Here is a 19,071-nt window from a genome sequence, read left to right on the forward strand (position 1 = left end):
TTTCCTTGTTATCTTTGCATTTAGGGGAACCTTATGTAGGTCATACACCACCACTGCAATTTGGGAACTACAACTCTTCGTTTGATTTTTATTCAGCACTCATCAAGAAAGTGTAAGTTACACACAATTAAAACAGGTTCTCATGTGTGCTGCAGCCATTGAAAAATTGTCAAAGTTGTATACAGAATAAACAAGATCACATTAACTTGTGTCCATGCCTGAAAAATTATACCTATGTTGTCATCTGACCTTAATCGATATTCATGACACTTAAATAGCACAGCTCACGTCTTGCAAGAAAATTCACGATTTTTACGGGTAAAATTGGCATGCGGTTAGTATAATTTACAGCCTGTAAAACACATCAACCTTCTCCTTCAATACTGTAATGAAATTATGTCACCAGGTACATATATGTTACAACACGTAATAATTCCCTTCAATTTTTGCGGTATAGTGTTCGGACAGTGTGTCGTATTTGGACAAAATTCAAAATTATAACATTACGCCGGCATTACGGAATAATAAAACACAAGGTATCGCTGTATCGTGCTTTCACTTATACTAATCAAATCAAAGAAATAGGTAAAGCTGTTTCCAAAATTCACAGTTATATTTCCATGGATACGTGTTCATACCTGTCAAGTTTCCAAAATATGAAAGAGTGAGATTTGTGCGAGTCGCAGCGAGCGACAAATGGAGGTGGGTACAGGCAAAGAAGTATAAAATAAACAGAATGGCAACTGGCTGTAATCTCGCGTGAGCTCGTGTCAGAGCGTGATTCGGCGTTATCTTACTAAAACCAAACATCGGCGAGCATGGAGTTACAATTTGTACCTTTAAAACTACATTTAAAAACATGTTAGCTTCTAAAACAAAATTAGTTTAATGTGAAATGGTCTTAATTAAGACACGAAGTACACGTTTTTGTTTTGCCACCGAAAGACGCGTGGTCATACGGTGATAATTATTTTACCGATGAATAATTGCTTTCGCATACAAAATGGCGCATGGAGAAACGAGATCTCGTTTTTTTGTCACGGGAGGTTGGCGAGATTTGCTCTATATGCCTTTCAAGTTGCCAATCTATTTATTTTTATAGCTCTTTGGTACAGGAGGGGTCTTTCCCTCCCTCTGGCGGGGGGTTGGGGATCCCCCCACTCCACAAGAAATTTTTTTTAAAAGTATATATGAAAATATGCATTCTGGTGCTTTCTGAGATCATTAATATGAATTTCATGTCCACTCTTTTTTGCCTTGCTTTAACACAGTCTATATGGAAAACACATGTGACCTGACTTTTTTTTTTTTTTTTTATTTCATGATTGATCTACAAGAAACTTTATTTTTCTAAAAAACAAATAAAATTAATAATGCAAATTTTATAACTGATTTTGTCAGCAAAACTGTTTTGAGGTTTTATTACAGCCGTGATATTGATGGACCTAAATGTTTAATACAAACAAAACGTCTCACTGATCTACATATTCTACTTTCGATTTGAAATGTACTTTCGGTTTGAACCTGCACCGGAAAAATGGTTGTGCATACAACTTACTTCCTGCATAGCTTGCAGAAAGCAAAACTAGGTCCATTGTTTGTTTTTCTAAGCCAAGGAAATTCCAGTTCCCGCGCGTTGGTTTATTTTGAAGAATAATTCTTTTCTTTTTTCTTTTTGGCATCGTCATGTTTTTTTAGTGTCGGTCAAGGTCAAGTGCGCGAATCATGGTTCTAATACTTTTCCGACAATGCAACGTCCACGAAATGCATAAATAGTAATCAGTCAGTCAATATCGATGATTTACGTAATTGGCTCGTAGTCATACGGAAATTAACGCATCAATTTGATTGGTACAATCTTTCTCGGGAAGCTTCGGTTAAAGCAAAAACTGGCCAGAACCAGTTTCGGCAGGTCTGTTACGTAATCAGTACATTGAAAACGACACTTGACATGTGTTTTCTGTTTATTGTTGATGTATCTTATTGTTGTCTCATCCTGTCTTAAAATAACGATGCCAGATGGCAAATTAGAGAAAATAACTGGTCCACAATTTTTTTATCTGAATTTTTTAGAAAGCTTGAGAAAATGCTCCAAATTCGTTAAATCGTGATCAAACCTTGAATTCGTGAGAATCACGATATAAGCGTCAGACTTGACAGGTATGCGTGTTACATCTTTGTGTCATTTGCAATATATAAACTTGTGACATTTTTGACCAGGTGTGATGTCATTTCTGACAAAAATCATGTTTAGATCAAAAAAGTTCATTCACTATGCCCGTCTAAAATATTCGGAGAATAGGGGTGTTATTCTATGTGCCCAGGCGTCTGTGTGAGCTTTCTTGGTTGAATTTCGGCAACCTTTGTTTTTCTTTGTTACTATTGCTTATATCTTACTGTAACCAGGTAACATCACATTAACAATATTCAGGGCTTTTTTCCCCTATAAATCTACCTCCGGTAAAAGGAGGTAATCCCAATGCAAAAAAGTATGTTTTTTTCCCAAAGTTGAATTTAAAATTCCCAAATGATTATACCTTTTAGGGGTTTTGCTGTTTTAAGATAGTTTTGCTAATTTGTATGTATATTTAGGTAAATCATAATACTGTTGAACAATTACTAAAATGTAATTCATTAATATTTCACACAAAAACACATTTATGTAGATTTTGGTAATTTGCAAATTGTCCCAATTAAGACAATTTCCAAGAGCATTTTCCCAATTCCACCAGTGTCAGTGGCATTCCCGAATTGATGAAAAAAAGGCCTGTTATTCAGCACGCAAACAAAGTATGTACAGGGGCTTGGCCCATAATACCCAAGGTCAAGGTCACCAAGGTGTTATACTTTGGTTAATTTTATGCAGGGCTGTGGATCGTCGGACAAGTGACGATCCGATCCGCGAGTCGGGGCTGACGATTCACAAATCAAACCATGGATCACCAGCAACAACTTACAATGTCATGGATGATACAAAAATGCAAGACTGTTATATAAGTACCATTTTTTTATGGAATCTAAGCTTTGCAGTTCTCACAGTGTTCAATTAAATAAAATGAACTTCTCGGGTGGACTTCTGTAACGTTCAGCCATACTTGTAGACGAACGATATATGACGTCAGTTATTAATATCACAATATTTAGTAGCAGTTTCGCATTTTTTTTATAAGAAAACTATATTTATTGGAAAGAAATTGCAAACTAAACTTTTTTATTTTTATTGACTATTTTTATTATTCCCTGTCTTTGTTTACAAAGTCTGTTAATTTAAAGTAAATAACAAATTCACTGAAAATGTCACTGATTCTGTTTTCTTATCATTTTTAACCTTGTGAATCTACTACTGTTTGCAGATCAAATTGCCCTTTCGTCTTTTCTTAAATCGATAAACTTGTACCTTTACAGCGATGCTGGAGCTATTTTTGGATCTCGTCTATACAGGTAACTCCGCCTTTCCGATACGAGTAAAAAATACTGAATGAACTTGTTTACATAGACTGCGTTTAACTGGATTGTAACAGATGTACTAAAACTTATCTTCATTTAAAATTTAAATGAATCTTGCCACAATGCAAACTACATTTAGGTAGCGTGGATATGAAAACAGACACCCTCTATTACATTACAGGCTTTTTTCTGCCTAAATTTCAGTACCTTTTGCTGCACACTTAAATAATGCACCTCGTGTTTATTTTTTATACAATAATTATAAAACGTTACTGACTGGAATTGTTGGATTCGCTCATCGTTGATTGAAGGGCATGCTCCCTAATTGAAAAAAGTCGGCAATTTCTTACGGAATATGTGAGTCTTAGTCTAAAAAATTTGACGCGATCCTAGGAAACAGTTACGAGTAGTTTTCTCCACTCGAAAGAAATTGTCATTGCCAGATTTGGGTTAAATATAAATTCAAATAAAACTTACATGTATCAAAAGGTATCAAAAGGTAGTCTAAATGATTTTACTCAAGAGTTGAATATCGTTATATTTTTGACTGGTTGATAACAACTATCTATTTACGTCCGATACATTTCCATACACAGGTTTATTTTTAGGTTACACGCCACGCCGCTGTCATCGACATTTTTTTATTTACTCCATGTACTTTACTATTCGCATTATGGTTAACAATTTCGTTTTTACTGTATGTTTTTAAATTGATGGCATTTTCTTTTTATTAAAGATTTTTCTTTTCTGTTTTTGCCTTTTCTAGCCGAAAGTCCAATTTTATTTTTCGCATTGATTTCAGTTTATTTACTTATAAGACATAGTAACTATTTACGAACGCTCTGTATAAAATTTTACCGGTAAATTTATGAAAAATCGGCCGTTTTTATGTAATTTTGATTAGTTTAAAGTTTGTATCTTAATGAAAATGCCCTAATATTCTAGCTACATCTATCTTTTATCGACGTTGAAAGTTTGAAGCAAACCTGTTGGATATTAAAAGCTCCACACGCGTTTCCTGTGTACGGGACACCTAAATTTCGCGGTATTATTCTTATCTAAAATTTACCTGGTTACCTGTTGCTTGTTTATTGTACGTTTTCACTACTGGATTTTCCTATGGTGACTTCTTTCTTATATCCATTACTCTGCTCTCTTTGTTGTTTATGCCACCATAGGTCCCTAACATCTATTTACAAATGCTTGCCTAACTTTACTGTAAATGATATTTTCTTCCTATGTTTACTATCTGATTTCTTATAGGCTAGTTGTTTTATTACCTTTGTTTCTGTTCTATGTAAAACATGTTAAAGTTGTTTCAAATTTTGGTTAAAACTAGCTAAAATATGATAAAATTTTATAAAATCAGAATCGGCGTGTGCAAGCGATAAAACCAGTAAGTACTGTGATTTATCCTCAGTTATTTTGGTCCTTTTAGAGTGACCTTCACAAATATAAAACAAACTAAACGTCGAATTATTTTGACTTATGTGAGTCTATACCTGGTTCTTTCCATGAACGAAGACAAGGCTTATCAGCTGCCTGTATGTTAATAACTGATATAGTGTTTAAACGACTTCAAATAAATAGTAGATAAATTCACATAGTTTTACACGTAAACCCCACCAAAAAAATAAAATAAAAAAATAAAATAAATCATTTTTTATGGATATAACAATTACATTTTTTGCAAGTGTTGCGGAGCTTGAAGGTTCAATGATCAATGACGATACCTTTCTATAACACCATGTATACTTTTGCATGGTTAGAAATTTCGTCGATAATAATTGTCATAACAAACATAAAACGCTGTTTTCATTTGAACGTAGTTGAAATATCCTATATTCTATTTTTGAAACAATATTTATCTATTATCTCCTTATTCACTGCACTTTACAATGTATGCAAGTACGGCGATACTTCAAAGATAGAGTCAGAGCGCGCGCTTTGTGTGACGTCAAGATAAAGAAAAAAGTTTCACCACAAAGTGAATAATGAGGCGGGGTTAACCTGTCAGCATTGCTCCAAAAATAGCTTCAGCTTTACCGTTTTTGTGACGTAAAAGAGTAACTCTATCGATTTCAAAAAGGAGGAAAGGGCAATTTGATCTGCAAACAGTAGTAATGTGATTAAACTGCAAATTCAAGCTTTTTTTTCACTCTTGCAATGATTGTCCAAACCAAGAAAATCCTTTAAATATGAATACAATTAAAAAAGAGTTTATTCCATATCAACAATAAAAAAAGAAAATAAATCAAGCTCCCAGTGCATAATGCACTCAAAGTCAGTCACTTTAAATAACAAGTATGTGAATTAAATACATGTCGATAGCAGTGACATCACTATGACATCACACGGAATACACATCTTCTTTGATCTGCTGGTGTCTCTTTGATACGCTGGTGTCGGCACACATTAAAAGAAACTGTTGTCAAACAGGTTTAACCCAGTTTCTGATGGCAGGTGTCAAAAATTTGCGTAAATTTCAGTTAGGTTATTTTAGTTACAAAAAGTGTTACTGATAATGTTATGTTTCTAAAGTTTGGGTTTTGAAAAATACGAGTAAAATTAAGTGGATTTAAGGAAATTACTGGAGCCAAACATGGTAAGATACTTTCTAATGGTCAAAAAAGAATGTGTAAGCTTATGTAATATAAATCCCTACTGCTTTGTTTATCAACAGTCAGTTTACAAAACAAGTGTCACCTTCGCACTTCTCCATAATCTGAAGTAGGCGGAGCTTAAATTATGCCATCATGTATTCCAGGCAGATAGCGGATAATTGGAGGAGTGTGGATAAAAAAATCGGGCGACTTGAATTTCGCTTTGATGTTAGATTAGAGCGAAGTGGGGAGCTACAAAGCGACTATTTCGCTCAAGTCGCTCCCTAGCTCAAGCCCTGCATAATTGGCAAACAATTACCTGCTGTAATCGGCCCGATTTAGTCTGCTACACCAGCATTAAAATCACTGAAGCTTAATATAGTGTTAAAACAATTTCTAACCAGTCTGAAAATTATCTTCATTTTCGTAGATGCATTTTTGCGCCGCCTGTCAAAATTTAACATGAATATAATTCCAAGTATAACTCCTTGGTCCAAGGAGTTATACTTGGAATTATATTCATGTTAGATTTTTTCGAAAGCTTTGTTTATAGACATGTCTTTGGTACTTTAAAAGATAATGACTTGATATTAAAAATATTTCTTTATAATCATCATACTGGTACTGATGATAAACCCGGACAGATGATTAAGTCAGCCACCTTGGAAATGTTCGATTATAGTAGATGGTTGACCTTTGTATTATAATACATAATGAGGCACAACCTATTAGTGAAAAGGGGTGTACGTAAAACACTTAATCTCTTTGCATTGAAAAACATGAGCTGCAAATATAAATTTGTGTAAATATGAATTTAGTGTATTGGAAAGTTTAAAAAAAAAAACTGATCAAATGTAAGTATACATACTGTATACAAACTAATTACATGTAATATATACGGCTACCCAAAGCACCGCCTTATTTCTACAATGAAATAATCGATATGAATAATCAGCCTAAGGCCAACCATCGCGGTCAAGTTGCGACTACTATACAATTGTTTATTTATAAAATTGAACACACCATCTAAAAGGTTCCACTTACAATACCAACTGGTGTAAACAAAAACAAAATTGGTAAATATTCTGTATAAATAAATGACTTAGTTTTATCTGTATAAAAATATTTATCCAAAATTACTAGGAGAGGGTGTTTTTTGCGCATGCTCACTGAAGACACATGAAGGCCTGACATTGGGTCACTGTTCACATTACTTGATCAGGAATGACTGTTGCAGCTTTTGGGGAAAGTTTCAGTATAATACTACGAAGAAAGTTTTGTAAATGACAAAGTGGTCGAATTTATCATCAGTCGACGTTCGTACAGTCCCCATTTTACAAACTCCTTTCAGGGCATCACTTCGTGTGAGTTTGCTCACTAAATATAAATTTGAATTATTTAAAGTTTTCAGCAAATGTTAAGCTTTATTTTGATACTGACCATTGATTACAAATTGCAGAAATGAAAAAGTTACAGGTAAGAAACCTCATTTTTTGTTCGGGTTTATCATCAGTACCAGTATCCTTGTGTGGTTACAATCCCCATAACTCTTAATTATATTTTTGACAGAATTATGTCCCTTTCATACTTAAAGTTTTTGGCAATCTTTGCTTTCTGGATATAACTTTAATACAATATAAGATAAAGACTTGAAACTTAAATGTATCTTTATTACATCTTCATGTGTAGTAACAAAAGTGCTTGAAATCATAGAATTCTTTACTGGTTGAAGTATCACATGTTATTTTTAAATGCATATGAAAATGTGTTACTCAGACTTGGTGAAACATACATGTAAAACATATATGTAAATAAATATAAAAATACCATATGATATATCGAATATAGATCATTTTGAAACGAATATTGTATTGATAATTCCAACAATACACACTCCTACCAATTGTGCAACAATGACATTTCTCTTGTAATGTTATTGAAATTTTACTTGTATTTTCAGATACAGCATGGCTAAACAAGTGAATAATTCACACCACACACTCAACAGATTGTTTTCTCTCTATGAGAGACAGGAGTTCTCGGATATTCAGCTAAAAGTTGGAAATACAAGGTAAATTGTACTTGTTTTAGCTAGACCATTCAAAGAATATAGAGAGAGACATTGCACTCACTACTTTGTCCACCAAGTTAATAACGGCAAAACATTATTTGGTTAAGCTTTTGTATATAAGCTTTTATCTCGGTAACCACTAATGGGAATGAATTGAAACTTCATACACTTGTTCTCTCTGATGATTTTACTTGCATTGCATGGGCTCCATAACTCTGTTTTACATTTGTACAAAATTATGTCCTTTTTTCAATATCTGTATTCATTTTATTTTGTTCAGAGACAATGCTTTTTGAATTTATAGTCAGGTGTTGCTGTCCTCCAAAGGCTCTTGTTATCTTGAAAAATTACAATGTATGAACAATTTAAAACCAAAAACTAGCTACAGAATGTTAATTTTAGTCTTACTCATTAAAAAGTAGCAAACATCCTCTTGGCATTGGAGGAGACATATTGTTTTGGCCCTTTCTGTCTGTCACACTTCATTCCAATCAGTAACTGGAGAACCATTTGACCTAGAACTTTCAAACTTCATAGGGTGGCAGGGCTTATGGAAGAGATGACCCCTATTGTTTTTGGGGTCACTCCATCAAAGGTCACAGGGGCCTGAACATGAAAAAACAATTTCCAGTCAATAATTTGAGAACACCTTGACCCAGAATGTTGAAACTGCATAGGGTGATTGGACATGTGGAGTAGATGACCGCTAATGATTTTGGGGTCACTCTGTTAAAGTTTCACAGGGGCCTGAACTTGGAAAACCATTTCCAATCAATAACTTGAGAACAACTTGACCCAGAATGTTGAAATTTCGTAGAATGATTGGACATGCAGAGTAGATGACCCCTTTTGACTTTGGGGTCACTCCATTAAAGGACTAGGTCACAGCAGCTTGAATATTGCAATCCATTTCTTCTTGAGAACCATCTGACCTAGAACCTTCAAACTTCATAGGGTGATAGCCTGATAGGACTTACAGAGTAGATGACCCCTGTTGTTTTAGGGTCACTCACTTAAGGTCAAGGTCACAGGAACCATATGTCACACTTCATTTTTAGCTCACCTGAGCAATGCTCAGGTGAGTTTTTCTGATCACTCGATGTCCGGCGTCTGTCTGTCGTCTGTCTGTCCGTCAACATTTAGCTTGTGTATGCGATAGAGGCTGTATTTTTCAACTGATCTTCATTAAATTTGGTCAGAATGATTACCTTGATGAAATCTAGGCTGAGTTCGAAAATGGGTCATCTGGGGTCAAAAACTAGGTCACTAGGTCAAATCAAAGAAAAACCTTGTGTATGCGATAGAGGCTGTATTTTTCAACTAATCTTCATGAATTTTGGTCAGAATGATTACCTTGATGAAATCTAAGCCGAGTTCGAAAATGGGTCATCTGGGATCAAAAACTAGGTCACTAGGTCAAATCAAAGAAAAACCTTGTGTATGCGATAGAGGCTGTATTTTTCAATTAATCTTCATGAATTTTGGTCAGAATGATAACCTTGATGAAATCTAGGCCGAGTTCGAAAATGGGTCATCTGGGATCAAAAACTAGGTCACTAGGTCAAATCAAAGAAAAACCTTGTGTATGCGATAGAGGCTATATTTTTTAATTGATCTTCATGAAATTCAGTCAGAATGATTGCCTTGATAAAATCTTGGTCAAGTTTGAATATGGGTCATCTTGGGTGAAAAATTAGGTCACTAGGTCAAATCAAAGAAAAACCTTGTGTATGCGATAGAGGCTGTATTTTTCAATTGATCTTTATGAAATTTGGTCAGAATTATTGCCTTGATAAAATCTAGGTTGAGTTTGGTTATTGGTCATCTATGGTCAAAAACTAGGTCACTAGGTCAAATCAAAGAAAAACCTTGTGTATGCAATAGAGGCTGTATTTTTCAATTGATCTTCATGAAATTTGGTCAGAATGATTGCCTTGATGAAATCTAGGTCAAGTTTGAATATGGGTCATCTGGGGTCAAAAACTAGGTCACTATGTCAAATCAAAGGAAAACCTTGTGTATGTGATAGAGGCTGTATTTTTCAATTGATCTTCATGAAATTTGGTCAGAATGATTGCCTTGATAAAATCTAGGTCAAGTTAGAATATGGGTCGTCTGGGGTTAAAAACTAGGTCACTAGGTCAAATAAAAAAATACTTGTGTTTGCTCCAATTTTAATGATACTTAGTTAGAATATTTTTTTCCATGCAATCACTAGGTCTATGTTTACACTGTTATGGTGTATTATGGTGTGTTTCTCAGGTGAGCGACCTAGGGCCATCTTGGCCCTCTTGTTAATCTATAACTGGAGAACCAGTTGACTTAGAACCTTCAAACTTGATAGGGTGATAGGGCTTAAAGAGTAGATGACCACTTTTAGTTTTGGGGATACTAGTTCAAAGGTCATGGTCACAAGGGTCAGAACATGGAAAACCGTGTCTGATCAGTAACTTGAGAACCACTTGACCCAGAGTGTTGAAACTTCATAGGATGATTGGACATGCCAAATAGCCTATCCCTATTGTAGCCAACCATCAGTGTCTCTGACTGTCACTCCTGTCCCCTGCTGACTTCTTGCCTGTTACGACTATGCATTGGGGGAGACAATGTCTGACATGCTCTTTTCTACAAAAGCATCTTCTAGTTATGAAAATGTAATTGATATTTTTACCTGCCTACAAAGATTTCTTTCTTTGAACATACAAGAAAATAAAAAGAAATCTTGAAAATAAAATTTCAATACTCCTAACTAGAATGATTTGATACTAATGCAGATGTAACCTGTGACCATTCCTCATCTTCAGACATCACCTGACCTCACTTTGACCTTGACCTTGAACTTGACCTCGTTTTGGACTTGGGTTGCTTTGAATTGACAAGGATGCCACCGGGGGCATCAAGGGTTTATTGAACGCAGCTCCTTGTTTTTATTTTTAGCTCAAATTTTCAAAGAAAAAGTAGAGCTATTGTACTCGTGTCGGCGTCGGCATCGCCGTTGATTAAAGTTTTTGATAAAGTCAAATATCTCTGTTACTATCAAAGCTATTGACTTGAAACTTAAAATAGTTATTTACTATCAAAGTCTACACGAGGAGAAACAATCCCCATAACTCTGATTTGAATTTTGACAGAATTATACCCCTTTTTAACTTAGAATTTTTGGTTAAAGTTTTTGATAAAGTCAAATATCTCTGTTACTATCAAAGCTATTGACTTGAAACTTTAAATACTTGTTTACCGTCAAAGTCTACACCAGGAGAAACAATCCCCATAACTCTGTTTGAATTTTGACAGAATTATGCCCCTTTTTAACTTAGAATTTTTTGTTAAAATTTTTGATAAAGTCAAATATCTCTGTTACTATTAAAGCTTTTGACTTGAAACTCAAAATAGTTATTTACTATCAAAGTCTACACCAGGAGACACAATTCCTATAACTCTGATTAGAATTTTGAGTTATGTCCCTTTTTAACTTTTTTTTACTAACAAAGCACTGAGAAAAGTTGAGCGCGCTGTCTTACGGACAGCTCTTGTTAAATTTCTCAGACAGTTCTAGCTCATTTTTGACAAGTAAAGGCAGGAATGAAGGGAATATAAATGTTCTCAATGGCTAATTTGTTTCAGTTAGTAAGGATAATGGATGTAGTTCAATATCTAATAATTTGTTTTCCCGCTTTTTAGGTGTTTTTATTTTATCACCCATTAGTTTATACAGTGAAACACCGCTTGCTCGAGCATCGATGACTCGAGTACCCGGGCTCGCTCGAGCAATTCATTTGGTCCCGGCCGATTTCCTTCTATTTTCTATGTGATATTACCATGGCTGGGTCGAGCATCGATAACTCGATCGCTCGAGCATGACACCTGGTCCCTGTGTATTAATTTACTCTTTGTGGCTTCCGGCTAACTCGAGCAGAGGTGTCAAAAAGTTCCACACCTTCGGCGGTCAGAATGTATCGGTTAATTAAACATTTTCACACACCGTGAGAATTGCGTAGTCTATTCCCAGACTATCTTAAATGTTTGTTTGTTGGTATATTTGATCTTATGATGAAATTAATTATTGATAAAAGCTTAAAGAAAAGTTTTATTAATCAAATATCGATCAGTTACTGATAATTTAAAGCACCCTTCCTGCGGGATTGAGAAGATAGTTATGAGATCTTTGTATTTTAATCAGCAGTTGTTTGCATGCAAATGAAGGAAATAATATAGCCGTTTCATAAAACTGAGACGATAATTATGATATGCACTTGTTGATGAATAAAAAAAAAAAAATCTTAGTTGTTTCTTCACATGTGCCATTTACAAATTATATATTGAAACGTCTATCAATAGATAACGTTTGTAATACGTTTATTTTTGAAAATGTCACAAATATGTTATTATTACACATCACCGTTTACTCTGCAGGCAACGGTCCCGATGACAATTGGTAAAACAAACTTTAGTTTTCTTCGTATGTTGGTCAATGTTTAGGTCGCTCGAAACCATGGATAACTCGAGCATTTTGCTCATCCCCTTGCGACCTCGAGCGAGCGGTGTTTTACTGTAATGTGTACCCTCTATTTTTTTCAAGGTATGCTACACACAGGATGGTTTTATGTATGAGCAGTGATGTTTTCAAGACAATGCTTTCCAGCGATACATGGCCAGAGGGTAGAAGCAATCTTATTGTTCTTCAAGAAGATGTAGAATGTGCTGCTGTATTTCAACTCTTTCTGAAATATCTGTATAAAGGACAGGTGGACTTGGATAAGAATAACATTTTGCCGTTATTAACTTTGGCGGATAAATATGATGTTTCGGACCTGTCAAAGTCATGTTTGGATTATATACGCGAGAACTGCACCCCACAGTCGAAGCACGTCGTCATTTCGTGGTTACAGTATGCCCTGATGTGCGGATATAAAAATGTGGAAGAAGTGTGCCTTCAGTTTCTGCTGTGTAATTTTGAGTTGGTGATGAACACGGCAGAATTTATTAACACCAGTAAGGATGTACTCCTAACTTTCCTCCAAAGCTCGGACCTTGTCATCAATGGAGAATATAGTTTGTACGTTGCAGTGAAAAGATGGCTGACTGAGAATGAATGTGAGCATATAGAGGATACAAAAATACTGTTTCAGTCATTAATGGAGAAAATACGGTTTCCCATGATGCATCTGTCAGAACTCGCAACTCTCGAAAACGATCAGTTTGTAAATGATCACAAAGAATTTTATCTGCGAAACATTTTTTCTGCCATGAAATATCATACATTAAATTTAGATATAGTTGGTATGACTCCTAAAGATATTAACAGGTGGGGTGCAAAGTCTGTTCCGAGAGTTTACGACACGGAAAGTTGGAGTACAAGCATCACGGTTGATAATTTGTCTGCAGTGAAGCAAGGTGAAGTGCGAGGAGCATTTTTTACAACTCCATCTAGTTGCTCTGATGCTGATCAACACAGCCATTTAGACTGGCATGTTATGTTCTATCCAAAGGGGGTCGTTTATGATCCTTGTGTCGTGATAAGGGTGCCAACAAATTTGATGAACCCGGGTGCAGTGTGTAAAACTGTGAGACTTGCTCTGTCAACACAGTGTGAAAGGAAAAGAAGATTCAAGATAACAGTACTGGTTATGGCGACTGAAGGTGTACAAGAAGAATTTGTTTGTTACGCTAATACGAAAGATGCCATATTTGATAAAACTCACACTTTGTTTAATTTTGACCACGTTATACCTTTTGAGGATCTTTTCAAGTCTAATTCTGCATATAAGCCTGATATTGATACTTTAAAAATTAAGATAGTGATTAGACCTATGAGTGCAGTAGGTTAAGTAAAACGTCCTGGAGAGACATTTACAGTTTGATTGGTTAATTTTTGTGCCCCCCCATGAGTGGTGGGGGCATATAGATTTGGTCTTGTCCGTCTGTCCGTCCGTCCGTCCGAAGTTCGTGACGCGCCTAGCTTGAAAAGTATTTGATATAAATTGATGAAACCTTGCATGAGTCTTTATCATGACATGAACTTGCGCACCTCCTATTTTTCGTCTGGCTCCTCCCCCTATTTTCAGAGTTATGGCTCCTGAAATAGTCAAAAATGCACATTTTCACCTTGTGACGCGCCTAACTCAAAAAGTGTTTGATATAGATTCATGAAACCTTGCATGAGTCTTAATCATGATATGAACTTGCGCACCTCCTATTTTTCATCTGGCTCCGCCCCCTGTTTTCTGAGTTATGGCCCCTGAAATAGTCAAAAATGCACATTTTCACCTTGTGACGCGCCTAGCTCAAAATGTACTTGATATAAATTGATGAAACCTTGCATGAGTCTTAATCATGATATGAACTTGCGCACCTCCTATTTTTCGTCTGGCTCCTCCCCCTATTTTCTGAGTTATGGCCCCTGAAATAGTCAGAAATGCACATTTTCACCTTGTGACGCACCTAGCTCAAAAAGTATTTGATATAAATTGACTAAACCATGCGTGAGTCTTTATCATGATATGAACTTGCGCACCTCCTATTTTTCGTTTGGCTCCGCCCCCTAATTTCAGAGTTATGGCCCCTGAAATAGTCAAAAATGCACATTTTCACCTTGTGACACGCCTAGCTCAAAAAGTGTTTGATATAGATTCCTGAAGCCTTGCATTAGTCTTAATCATGATATGAACATGCGCACCTCCTATTTTTAGCTCACCTGTCACAAAGTGACAAGGTGAGCTTTTGTGTTGCACAGCGTCCGTCGTCCGTCCGTCCGTGCATCCGTCTGTGCGTAAACTTTTGCTTGTGACCACTCTAGAGGTCACATTTTTCATGGGATCTTTATGAAAGTTGGTCAGAATGTTCACCTTGTTGATATCTAGGTCAAGTTCGAAACTGGATCACGTGCGGTCAAAAACTAGGTCAGTAGGTCTCAAAATAGAAAAACCTTGTGACTTTTCTAGAGGCCATATATTTCACAAGATCTTCATTAAAATTGGTCAGAAAGTTCACCTTGATGATATCTAGGTCAAGTTTGAAACTGGGTCACGTGCCATCAAAAACTAGGTCAGTAGGTCAAATAATAGAAAAACCTTGTGACCTCTCTAAAGGCCATATTTTTCATGGGATCTGTATGAAAGTTGGTCTGAATGTTCATCTTGATGATATCTAGGTCAAGTTCGAAACTGGGTCACATGCGTTCAAAAACTAGGTCAGTAGGTCTAAAAATAGAAAAACCTTGTGACCTCTCTAGAGGCCATACTTATGAATGGATCTTCATAAAAATTGGTCAGAATGTTCATCTTGATGATATCTAGGTCAAGTTTGAAACTGGGTCACATGTCTTCAAAAAGTAGGTCATTAGGTCAAATAATAAAAAAACCTTGTGACCTCTCTAGAGGTAAGATTTTTTATGGGATCTGTATGAAAGTTGGTCTGAATGTTCATCTTGATGATATCTAGGTCAAGTTTGAAACTGGGTCAACTGCGGTCAAAAACTGGGTCATTAGGTCTAAAATTTGAAAAATCTTTTGACCTCTCTAGAGGCCATATTTTTCAATGGATCTTCATGAATATTGGTCAGAATTTTTATCTTGATGATATCTAGGTCAAGGTCAAAACTGGGTCACATGAGCTCAAAAACTAAGTCACTTTGTCAAATAATAGAAAAAACGACGTCATACTCAAAACTGGGTCATGCGGGAACAGGTGAGCGATTCAGGACCATCATGGCCCTCTTGTTCATTTTGGTCCGCACCCTATTTTCAGAGTTATGGCCCCTGAAATAGTCAAAAATGCACATTTTCACCTTGTGATGCACCTAGTTCAAAAAGTATTTAATATAAATGATTGAAAACTTGCATAAGTCTTTATCATGATATAAACTTGCACACCTCTTATTTTTTGGCTGGCTCCACCCCCTATTTTTAAAGTTATGGCCCCTGAAATAGTAAAAAAATGCACATTTTCACCTAATTATGTGTCTAGCTCAAAAAGAATTTGATGTAAATTTATGAAACCTTGCTTGGATTTTTATCATGATGTGTCCTTGCAAACTTGGCATTCTTCTTGAGAATCATAGCATTTATTACAAAGTTATGGCTCTTGAAATAGCCAAAATAGTGGATTTTTTGTTTGTAATGCTCATTGCTCAAAAAGTATGTGGCCTAGAATAATGAATCCTTTTCATAAAATGTTTGTTGAGGCTATACCCCATTAAGACTGCAAACACGTGAATTATTTCTCCTTATTTGTGACAAATGTACCAGTGGGGGGGGGCACACCCTGTGTCCTACAGACACATTCTAGTTTTAGACAATTTTTGGAAATTTTCTTCTTTATTTCTTACTGTTAGGAACTAGAAAAAGTTAAGGTGTTTTGGGTACAAGTAGAATTTTTTAGCTCACCTGAGCCAAAGGCCAAAGGCTTTGATATTTGTTATGTAGCATCATCTAGTTGGTCTCTACCAAGATTGTTCAAATTATCCCCCTAGGGTCAAATATGGCCCCGCCCCAGTGGTCACATGGTTTATATAGACTTATATAGGGAAAAACTTCGAAAATCTTCTTGTCCAAAACCATAAGGCCTAGGGCTTTGATATTTAGTATGTAGCATCATCTAGTGGGCCTCTACAAAGATTGATCAAATTATCTCCTTAGGGTCAAATATGGCCCTGCCCCGGGGGTCACATGGTTTATATAGACTTATATAGGGAAAAACTTTGAAAATCTTCTTGTCCAAAACCATAAGGCCTAGGGCTTTGATATTCATTAGGTAGCATCATCTAGTGGGCCTGTAACAAGATTGTTCAAAGGATCCCCCTAGGATGAAATATGACCCCGGCCCGGGGTTCACATGGTTTATATAGACTTGTATAGGAAAGAAACTTAAAAAAATCTTCTTGTCTGAAACCACAAGACCTATGCTTTTGATATTTGGTATGTAGCATTGCCTTGTGGTCCTCTACCAAGATTGTTCAAATTATTCCCCTGGGGTGAAAAGAGGCCCTGCCACGGGGTTCCCTAGTTATACCCCCACAAAACAAAGTTTGGGGGGTATATAGGAGTGAGCTTGTCGGTCGGTCCGTCCGTTGGTTTTCATGGTTTCCGGACGATAACTCATGAAAGGCTTGACCGATTTACACATATTGTTGGTACACAGGTGTAACATCAGAAAATACAGGTCAAGTTGACTTTTGTGTCAGAAGGTCAAAGGTCAAGGTCACATTGACCCTGAACAGTTAGAACGGTTTCTGGATGAAAACTTGAGAACGCTTTGGTCTAGGATCATAATTTTTTGTACATAGGTGTAACATGATAAAATACAGGTCAAGTTCTACTTTGGGGTCAGAAGGTCAAAGGTCAAGGTCACAGTGACCCTGAACAGTAAAACGGTTTCCGGATGATAACTTGAGAACGCTTGGGTCTAGGATCATAATTTTTTGTACATAGGTGTAACATGATAAAATACAGGTCAGGTTTTACTTTGGGATCAGTAGGTCAAAGGTCAAGTTCACAGTGACCCTGAACAGTAAAACGGTTTCCGGATGATAACTTGAGAACGCTTGGGCCTAGGATCATAAATTTTTGTACACTGGTGTAACATCATGAAATACAGGTCAAGTTCGACTTTGAGGTCACTAGGTCAAAGGTCAAGGTCACAGTGACTCGGAACAGTTAGATAACTTGAGAACGCTTGGGTTCAGGATCATAATTTTTTGTACACAGGTGTAACATGATAAAATACAGGTCAACTTTGACTTTGAAGTTAGTAGGTCAAAGGTCAAGGTCACACTGACACAAAACAGTTAAACGGTTTCCAGATGGTACATTGAGAACGCTTGGGCCTAGGATCATGAAAATTGATAGGGAGTTTGGTTATGACCACCAGATGACCCCTTATGATTTTGAGGTCAGTAGGTCACAGGTCAAGGTCACAGTGACCTGGAACATATAAAACGGTTTTCGGACAATAACTTCAGAACACTTCGGACTAGGATCGTGAAACTTCATAGTGAGGTTAGTCATGACCAGCCAATGACCCCTATTAATTTTGAGTTCCAAAGGTCAAAGGTCAGAGTGACCCAGAACATTTAAACCTTTTCTGGACAATAACTTGAGAATGCTTGGGCCGAGGATCATGAAACTTCATAGGGAGGTTGATCATGACCAGCAGATGACCTGTATTGATTTTGAGGTCAGTAGGTCAAAGGTCAAGCAAGTTCAGCTTTAACATTGGCTTAGTTCTGTGACAAGGCCATATTGTGGGGGTATAATTCGTCACTCCTGTGACAACTCTAGTTTAACATAGACATATATAGGAAAAAACTTTAAATATCTTCTTGCCTGAAACTGTAAGGTCTATGCTTTAGATATTCAGTACGTTGCATTGCTTAAGGGACTACTACCAAAATTGTTCAAACTATGCCCCAGGGGTGAAAGAGGCCCTGCCCTGGGGGTCCCATATTTTACATAGACTTATATAGGAAAAGATTTTAAAAATCTTCTTGTCTGAATGTTCAAGGCTTATGACTTTGATATTTTGTATGAATCATTGCTTTGTTGATCTCTAACAAGTTTTTTTTATTATGCCCCTGGGGTGAAAAGAGGCCCCACCCCAGGGGTCACTCGATGTATGAGTTATGTAGGAAAAAAATACTTCAAAAATTATCAGATCATACTTCCTGGACTGTTTAATTATAATTTCCTGATTACCCCAAATAATAAGGGTCACCTGACTGTGACCTTGACCTACTGACCTACTATCTTGTTTTTAAAGATACAGCCTTGAAATTTGGATGATATGTGCAGTTTTATACAATAATCTTAGAACTGACTTTCAGTGACCATGATTATTACCTACCGACCAACTTTCTTGTTTTTGAAGCTTTAGCAAAGAAATTTGTTCAAGTGAGCAACTTAACTCAGGTGAGCAATATAGGGCCATCATGGCCCTCTTGTTTAAATTACAAAT

General features: G+C 36.2%; 1 protein-coding gene across 3 annotated transcripts; it reads left to right on the forward strand.

Moving 5' to 3' along the window:
- The first annotated feature begins 215 nt into the window (after nt 1–215).
- On the forward strand, nt 216–13,989 carry LOC123550334 (BTB/POZ domain-containing protein 17-like). 3 transcript variants are annotated; one of them, XM_045338764.2, is made up of 3 exons: nt 216–318; nt 8,011–8,121; nt 12,701–13,989. In XM_045338764.2, the coding sequence occupies exons 2-3, from the start codon at nt 8,018–8,020 to the stop codon at nt 13,947–13,949; spliced, it is 1,353 nt and encodes a 450-aa protein (XP_045194699.2). In that variant the 5' UTR covers nt 216–318; nt 8,011–8,017; the 3' UTR covers nt 13,950–13,989. The 3 variants fall into 3 exon arrangements, with proteins under 3 accessions (XP_045194699.2, XP_045194697.2, XP_045194700.2); XM_045338762.2 differs by having other exon boundaries at nt 256–334; XM_045338765.2 differs by having other exon boundaries at nt 275–406.
- The last annotated feature ends 5,082 nt before the right edge of the window (nt 13,990–19,071 follow it).

This window comes from Mercenaria mercenaria, chromosome 6 (genome assembly GCF_021730395.1).
Source record: "Mercenaria mercenaria strain notata chromosome 6, MADL_Memer_1, whole genome shotgun sequence".
Taxonomy (NCBI): domain Eukaryota; kingdom Metazoa; phylum Mollusca; class Bivalvia; order Venerida; family Veneridae; genus Mercenaria; species Mercenaria mercenaria.

Coding starts and splice junctions, on each gene's coding strand:
- LOC123550334 (XM_045338762.2), top strand. Junction 8,122..12,700: donor CTAAAAGTTGGAAATACAAG/GTAAATTGTACT, acceptor ATTTTTTTCAAG/GTATGCTACACACAGGATGG.